Raw genomic sequence first — 8,813 nt, forward strand, 5'->3', positions numbered from 1 at the left:
TTCTGACATGTTCTAATTAACGGCTGTACTTGTATCACACAATATCTCCTGCTGACCCATGCATAAATAACATGACTCGACCATTGCCTTTTCCTTGAACTCTGAAGGAATTGGTAGAGAGAAGTGTTTATCCCAAAGTTTTGCACTTAGCAACTGACACTGAATAATGTGAGCAGTTCTTTACACTCCAAGGGGTCTCTTGGGAATTCACGGTATTAAGCAACTCTTCATTCTCTGGTTGCAGGGTGGAGTGGGGAGTAGCAGGTAAAGATTAGTCTAAGGTTGTTGTGACAAGCATTGCCCTTGGGATTCTGCTGAATGCCTTTGTTCTGGATATTTGGGACACAGCTAGTACTGAGTAGATATGAAAAGTGACTCAAAGGAATAGTAAAGGAAAACAAGTAGGATGTAGGAAAATAAAACATGGTATAATGTATGTTTTTGTAACACTGCTTAAACACCAGGCTCTTCATCCATTATTTTCAGCAGTCTGGTAATTAAATCATTCAGAGCTGGTAGCTTTCTGTGTGCTCTCTTTGGGCCTGAATGAGAGACTCCTCACATTTTTCATACTAGCATCTATATAATAACTCAAATGATCTGTAATTTCCAGCAACCTACAGTGCTTTGGCTGGCAGCACGTGTATACACTGCTTGGGGTTTTCTCCAGAATCATTAGGAAAACAAAGATCCAGAGAATAAAGTGAAAGGGAGAAAAGGGAAAACCAGAGATGCCTATCTTGTCTTGGCAAAGAGGGAATGTCTGAGTGGTATGTTCTGAATTGTGCTTTAAAAAGTATCTCCTCGGGTGCATACAGTCATTTCAGTCCAGTTTTTCTGCAGTAATTTTGGAGTTGAGTTCTTCCACCAGGAGTCCCAAGTCTCACCACATACTTTCCAAACACGATTCCCATTATCACTGCTGGTGAGAAACCTGGGTTTCTCTGGTTCAGAGAAGCTGTGCTCTGGTCTGATGTTGTGTTTCTCCTTTGCAGTGTGCCTTCAAGACAGTGTGCTGGCCTTCTGGAAACACGGCATGCAGGGCAAAAGCTTTAAGTCAGATGAAGTAAGTAATCTCCTGGTCTCTCCAGGTTTAACTTCTTCCTGTTCCTTATTTACCACTTGATTGATCCTTTGGCCCCTCCAGCTGCTTCCCTAGTGATAATGCTTGTACTCCATGTTGTCATCGCTTCAGCTCGCTGCTTGCTTTCTCTGACTTGCCTGCCTATGTTGCACTTAGTAAAGCTCACACACGTGCTTTAGCCAGCTCTGTTTCCAAGAAAGTCAGAGACTCCTGAACTGGTGCTTCACAGAGCCAGTACAGACCTGGTGTAAGCAGTGTTTGGGTTTCTTGGATCTTGGATGAAAAGCTTGAGTTGGCAGCATCTGCACTTTTTATTTTTTTTTTTAAGTGTCCCTTTAAAAAAAAATTGTCCTTTTTTTCAAAAAGAACTATCCTTTTTGACGGCAGCCTCTGTGAAAATGCAGGGAAAGCTAGTCAGTCTCTGCTGACAAAGATTTGATCAACATACTCCATCTGTGCCACCAAGACATCTAGAGTGATAAGTCTACAAGTCAAAAATTATTTAAAATGTTTTATTTCATGAAATTTAAAACTTTTTTGCTTAGCATCAATTTATCTGGTTCAGTCCTGTAGTTTGTACTATTTGATTTTTTGGAGAGACTGCTCTCTTTTTTTAATTACTTTTTTTTTTATTCTGACTCAGACCAATAAATTTTATTTTGCCACTGAAACGGACCTAAATGTCTCTATTTTTCTCCAGGTTACCCAAGAGATATCAGATGAAACCAGGGTTTTCCGCTTACTGGGATCAGACAGGTAATCACCTTGAAGAAACATAAACCTTTTATTTTATTTAAACCAGCTTTATAGCTTCCAGCTGCAACTGGCTTCCAGCCCACCACAGACCTATCTGTAGGCAGTCCTGGGGGGGAGGCAAGAATACTGTTTCTGCCTGCAATAGCCAAAAATTTAATTAGTGATTGCATCTGCATCCAACATTATTACTGAGAGCCCCTGTGACATCCCCCACTTTCCACTGCAGAGGTGAAGTGTGAACACAGACACAAGCGTGCAGAGATACAGTGTGAGGAGATGAATGATGGGGAGAGACGAGAGCCACCTTTGGCCTGCGATAGCAGGGTGCCCAGTGCACTTCTGGAAGAGCCTGCTTCTGGCTTGGACTCTCCTGATGAACTGGTGAATTATCTTGGCAGCTAGTGAATTAAAAATAATCTTTGCTGCTTTGGACCTTGAGGTCTGGAAATATCAAACTAGATCACATACAGGTTTTAATACCCAGTGGTCTAAATTCCCCCATTACCTGTAACACCCAGATGGTTCCCTTCAGCTGTAGAGGCTGGGAAAGAGGTACAGCTGCCTCCAGGTTGGAAACCTTAGCACAAGCTGCCCCAGTCTCCCAGTTCAGACATGCGTGCTTGTGGTTTCTCAGATAACCAGAGTGCTAAATGTAGAAGTAGATAGTAGTAGTAGATAGTACCGAGTCAAGAAATCAGTTTTAATCTCTGATTGGCCATCGGGAGCCTGGCTCTGACTCACTTCCTGTAGCTAATCCATGGTTTTGTGTACTTACATTCTTGGATTCCCCGGTCCAGAAAGAGAATGAGAGTGTGTTAACCCTTGGAAGAGGAGGGGTAGCCTGTGCAACAGGTGAAGTCTTTGCTTTGTGCCTGAGTTACTGAGGACCCGCTGTATGTGATCACTGCAGTTGGAATTGAGGATCCTTGCCACTGCTGACTCTGAGGTCTCAAAAATGTAAACACAGTGCAACCTTTGATGATGCACACTCTGCCTTTTCTGTCAGTTATCCCCGCTGTGCAGACAGGCAGCTGTAATTTCCTTCCCTGTTATCCCAGCAGAGCAGGGGGCATTTTATTGCAAGAATGAGCTTTTGCTACAGTCCACTGCAGTACAGATGCCACATTAGTCCAGGTACATACTGTGCCACCATCAGTGAATCTATCTGGCATACTGGAATCGGTACCTTTTAAATGGGTCATATTTCTGTGTTGGGCCAGTGAAGACAGGAGCATCCTAAACACACAAAGGGATGGGAAGCAGTGTCTCATCTGGTTTGGCTTGCACTTCTATAAAAGACGTGTATCTGAATAACAACTTAGTACAAATCACTTTTTGGGGTTGGAGATAAGGCTGAAGTCCTGCTGCTGCATCCAGTTTTGCAGAGAAGCCATTTTTCATTCTGGTCTCATTGAACTGCCAAGTCCTTTGTTTTGTATTTTTCCATCTCCGTACAAATGGAGCAGGAGTCTTTTCTACCGTTCAGGCGAATGACATGTGGCAGCACCTTTTTGGCTTGAATCACTTCACAGCTACTCAGTTGCAGAATAGAGGCTGAGGGAAAGAGGCCATTTGAAAACTTTGAGAAATGTGACATGAGAGGGGAATGTGTGCAGTGCTAACCCTGAGACAGGCTCCCTTTGAGAAATCGTAGAATCACAGAATGGTTTGGGTTGGAAGGGACCTTAAAGATCACCTAGTTCCAGCCCCCTGCCCCAGGCAGGGCCCCCTCCCCCCAGCCCAGGCTGCCCCCAGCCCCATCCAGCCTGGCCTTGGGCACTGCCAGGGATGGGGCACCCACAGCTGCTCTGGGCAGCCTGGGCCAGTGCCTCGCCACCCTCTCAGTAAAGAATTTCTTCCTCATATCTCATCTAGATCTACCCTTATATCTAATATAAATATCCAATCTAAATCTACCCTCATACCTAAATCCAACTCAGAGTTCAAGTGGCACATTTAGCTTATTTGATACATGGGTAAAAAACAAAAAGTAGACATTTAACCTTAAAAATGACAGGATATTGTCATAGGAACTGGTGCAGAGAGACGCAGGAGCTAAGCGTTTGGAGGGGAGAGGGGAGGTCAAAAGCCCAACCATATCAGCTGCTGAGATGATTGTCGAGGTTCAGCATGAGACAGATGTGTAGAAGACGGTGGTCAGCGTGCCAAGCGAAGGAGAGACAGATTTTCCAGAGGAGCCTACAGGAACATGATCCAGCAGGACAAAGGCTGCAATGATCCGTGGATAAGTATTTAGAAGGGAGGAGAACTGTTTAAGTTAGTGGCTGATGCTTATTGCAAGATGTAGGAGGTATAAACATATTTGGGCTGCAGATAGGAGGGTTGCATCTCTTCACAACGTTCTGACTCTTGAGCTAACTTCCCAATAGTAGCAGAAGATATAGCTGATTGCAAGGTGGAGGATGTCAGTTTGGAAGAGGTTTGGAATACCTTGCATGTGCCTGTGTTTAAAAGGGGCAGATTCTGGTTAAGGAAGCTGCTTCGAGTCCTCTGTTCCTTGTATATCCTGCTTTAGTGTTTTTATTACAAGTGACACTGGAAAATGAGGTAACTGATTTAAAGAATAAAATACCCAAGGTATTTAGGAGAACCTCTATCCCTCCATCTGTAGAAACCTGTGAGCAACAAATTTGTTGTTCCTTGGTAGATATACCACGTGCTTTGTATTTTGCCACTAACCATTCTGGATTCTGTTTGTGTTTGCTTGCAGAGTGGTAGTGTTAGAAAGCAGGCCAACAGAAAATCCGACTGCACACAGCAATCTCTACATCTTGGCTGGACATGAAAATAGTTACTGAGCAACAGTAACCTAACGCAAGTAACGGAGTGGATTTGCCACATGAGAAATAAGAAGCATTAAGAAACTCAGTGCAAGTGGGACTGCAACTTACTGTTTCTTTTCTTGACACCTAAATGATGTTGGTTTAGCATGGAAATCAATACATTTTTGCAGCTGGGAACAGCTGGTTCTGTCTCTTGCCACTGTGTGGTTGGTTATATCGAGTTTGCTTAATAAAAGCTATGAGATAAATAGCCCTTTACTCATTAGTTATAGGGAAACACAGCCTTTAAAAAACGTTATGCAGTAAAGGTGCCATAAACTGTTAAATATTTTACTTCTCTTGGATTTTCCTTATATTCTGTAGATATATAGTGCTGGCTGTTTCCCTGTTTTATACTGAGTCTTATTCTTAATAAAAAAAAATTGTGTAGGAAGTGAAAGTATCTGCAAAGCTTTTTGGTTTTAAATCTGCCATTCAGTATGGCTTTGTATAATAGACTATTTAATCCTTATTTATTAATCTGCTGCTAGAATGGTGTAATGTATCTAACTTTTAGCAAAGGAAGGTTGCAGAGCAGCTTACTTTTTTTTTTTTTTTATAATTGTATAAAGATTTGATTATTCCTTTTTTCTTGTAGAGATGTAGTGCATTATTGAGGAGTATGTTACAATGTTGGTTGATCTTGTAAAAATGCAATTTTGTACAACAAAGTATTTTGTATTGATTTTCTGCCTGCAGAATTGCCATAAAAGGGATTTTCTTATTTACTAGACGTAGGGTGTGTGTACACAAAATATAATAATGATACCAGACATGTTGCTACTGGGCGGGTGTGTACAATATACGTGTGTGTGTGTGTGTGCATGTGCACATGTGTGTTAAGTTGGCCGGCAGTGTGTATTTTTTTATATATATATATATTTATATATATAAAAAAATGTACAAAATATATATGCTTTATTTTCATAAATTAGGGATAAGCCTTGTGACATGAAATGGAAATTGTAGCTGGTCATCATCCTTAATGAATGAAAGTACCGTGTATCAAACTGCCCATGACGTATAGTTTATTTATACTATTCCAGAGGGGAGCTTATAGCGCTAACTGAGCTTACGAGCTTTTTTTGCCTGTACAGCCATCCAGCTGTTGTCAGTCAGACAGTCATTTGGAAGCGGTTACCTCCCCAGCCATGTAGTATAAATAAGCATGATAAGAACCTGTATTCTATAGTCAAGCTTTTGATCACTTTTTCCCTTTCCCTGTTTTGTCACCTTGCATTTTCTTCCTCTTTTTATTTCTCCATCAAAGAGTCACATTGGTTTCTTTTGTCTTCCTCATTAATTAAAATTCTTGAGGTACCATTAAATATAAATATAAATATAGACTGACTACAGGATAGCATCTGGTTTTACTACCTCATATTAACCTGCTAGCTTTGATGTAAGTAAACACAGTCCATAGGCAGATACAGTAGCAGTTCATAAACATTTGAATGGAGGTGTGGTTGTTTTTTTTTTTAATGAGATCCTACAGCATACTGCTGCCTGTTTGGTTTCTGTGATCTGCTACCCTAGGAGAGACAGGTTAGAAACTTCACACATCATTTTAATAAAGCAGTAAAGGTAAGTGTGTTACAACGGCTTGGCCTGTCTGAGGGCTCTGCTGACACAGCGGAGCCGGCATGTTTTGATCCTTACCTCGCAACCTGAGGAATGGGGCGCTGGGTTGTCTGCTGAGGCATCAGACTACATGATTCATAATTTAACATTGATGGAATTAACTTGGCACATGTGATGACTCGGTAATGTCTTTTTGTTACTAGGTACAACTGGAGTTTTATGTTGCTCTGAAGGTCTGGGAGGAAATACAGACCTGCACACAATTTAGCATTTTATCCACTTAGCATTGTCATTCAAAACTAATTCTTTTTATAAACTTGATATTTAAGTAAGTCAGGCTTGTCAGTTCTGAAACTGTGTCGAAGTTTAATACACAGTAATTGTACAGATAAAACTTAAAAGTCAGTCCACAGTGTACTGAAAATGTCTTAAGTGTGGTCAGCTGTACTTGGCTCAGCAGTATTAAAAGCAGGACGTGTACTTTTTGTGTTTTAAAGAAATTGGGTTCTCTAGCACTGAAATTGCTTCTCCATAGGTGTCAGTGATTGGTGATTAACCCTCAAATGGCGTAACTCCTAGCCTCTTCTGAAACAAAAATGAAGACAAAGAGAAGCACCAGGTGTAGATGTAGAGCAAACACTCACTTAATTTACCTCATTCACTGCAGAAGGTAATTTGGCTTCATCTTTGAAAACACTTAAAGATCTCTAAAAGACTGGAGAAATCTGTAAATAAAATAGGAATATTTATGGGGAGTAACTGGAGTAAATAACTATTAGGTCATGACACTGTCATGCAAAAATAATGAACTGACAGGTTTTTTTGAATGACATGAATGACTGGTGATTTGCTGAATCAAAAAATCTAGGAAAGTCCTCATTTAATCAAACCTCCTTTTTTAGCTGTTTAAAGCATTTCTGATGGCATATTCTGAAATGCTTGATTTGGTCTGGTTTTATAGACAGTGGCATTTTTGGCATGATCTGCAAGATACTTTTTCCTAGTGTAAAACCTCACTTACTACTCTTAGTGGAGTATAGCGCAACAGATTTGCATGTTTCATCGCTGAAGCGGCCAGTCTCGGTGACTCTGACTAGTATAATTTGTATTTGTTAGACGTTTAAGTTAGTCTGGTATTGTCTGTATCTTTGTATGTTTGTGTGACATTTCAAGCCGGGTTGAGAAAGCCTAGTGTGTGGTTTGGGATTTTATAAAGCAAAAGCTTGCTCACCCCCTCATTACTCGTTGACAGCTATCAAAGTATTAGTTATTTGATGCACAAGGTTCATGTATTCAACTTGAAAGCCTTAAAACAGGCTCTCAGTGCTCTTTGAAGCACAAACAGTATTTGAAGAGCAGCCTGTAGATTAATCTCATGATTTCCTAACCAAATTCATTATAACTGAAAAATACAGCTGTAATTGTGATGTCATCTCTTTCAAAGATGAAAGGTACAACGCATCAGTGAGCCACTCTTTCTCTGAATGAAAAGGACAAGACTGAGAGACTTTCTGAAATGTACTTTTTACCTTGTTTAGTCATTAGATTGTAACTGAGACTCTAACTGCACTTGTTCCAGTTTGTGTAACTAGGCTTTGTTCTATGTAAATTTCTGTTGCAGTTCATTTCAGTCTATGCCAAATAAACTACGCTTTATTTGATACCTAGATGTGGCGTGGTGGACTTTCTGGGAACAATACCTTATCAGACGTGTATATATATCAGACCAGCAGTAAGCTGGTCTCCAGGTTTCATGGCGGTCGATGGGAAGGGCCTGGTCCAGGGCTAGGCACTCTCCTCAGTCCTGCAGACTGCCCGAGAGCCACATGACGTCTCCCGCATACAGTGGATCGGTTGGAGGAAAGGGAGGTCTGTGCATGGAGCAGAAATGAGAAATCGGAATAGTGGTGACAAACTCTTTCCAGCTTTGTGACAAGCCAGCAGTCTGCTCTGGCACAGCCCTGCTGCTGGTCGCCTGGAGTCACCACGGAGCCACTCGTGAGTTGTCTGGCTTGAAAACCAGAGGCTGGCTACCTTCTGCCCTGTTTGTCAGGCAGATGGCAAGGTGGCTGGTGGGCTCTAAAGGAGGGTTGCTTAGAATGAGAAAATGTGAATGTGAGTTATGTGACACCCCACTCTGGACACAGCTCAGCCTCAGCAGGATCTAGAGCGGTTTATACAAGCCTTGCCATTGCACATTGGCTACCTGTGTACTGTGTACCCTGGACCTTCAGGGATGCTCTGCAGTAGAGAGAAAAGGGGGGTTGTGAATCATAGAAAGGTTTGGGTTGGAAAGGACCTTAAGACCATTCCATTCCAACCCCCTGCCATGCGTAGGGACACCTTCCACCAGCCCAGGTTGCTCCCAGCCCCATCTAGACTGGCCTTGAACACTGCCAGGGATGGGGCACCCACAGCTGCTCTGGGCAGCCTGGGCCAGCGCCTCGCCGCCCTCACAGTAAAGAAATTCTTCCTCATATCTAACCTAAATCTACTTTTAGTTCAAAACTATGTGTTTTAAATGTGTCTTTGGTCAACACAAACAACCA

At 41.8% G+C, this 8,813-nt stretch overlaps 1 protein-coding gene across 3 annotated transcripts in view; it reads left to right on the forward strand.

The window, feature by feature from the left end:
* MAP4K5 (mitogen-activated protein kinase kinase kinase kinase 5) overlaps positions 1–7,931 on the forward strand; it is a 72,605-nt gene extending 64,674 nt beyond the window's left edge. For all 3 annotated transcript variants that reach the window (XM_056346173.1, XM_056346174.1, XM_056346175.1), the window contains 3 exons: positions 996–1,066; positions 1,785–1,840; positions 4,572–7,931. In XM_056346173.1, coding sequence (XP_056202148.1) covers positions 996–1,066; positions 1,785–1,840; positions 4,572–4,659 — 215 coding nt within the window. In that variant the 3' untranslated portion in view covers positions 4,660–7,931. The remainder of the gene's footprint in view (positions 1–995; positions 1,067–1,784; positions 1,841–4,571) is intronic.
* Positions 7,932–8,813: the final 882 nt, after the last annotated feature.

This window comes from Falco biarmicus, chromosome 7 (genome assembly GCF_023638135.1).
Source record: "Falco biarmicus isolate bFalBia1 chromosome 7, bFalBia1.pri, whole genome shotgun sequence".
Classification (NCBI taxonomy): domain Eukaryota; kingdom Metazoa; phylum Chordata; class Aves; order Falconiformes; family Falconidae; genus Falco; species Falco biarmicus.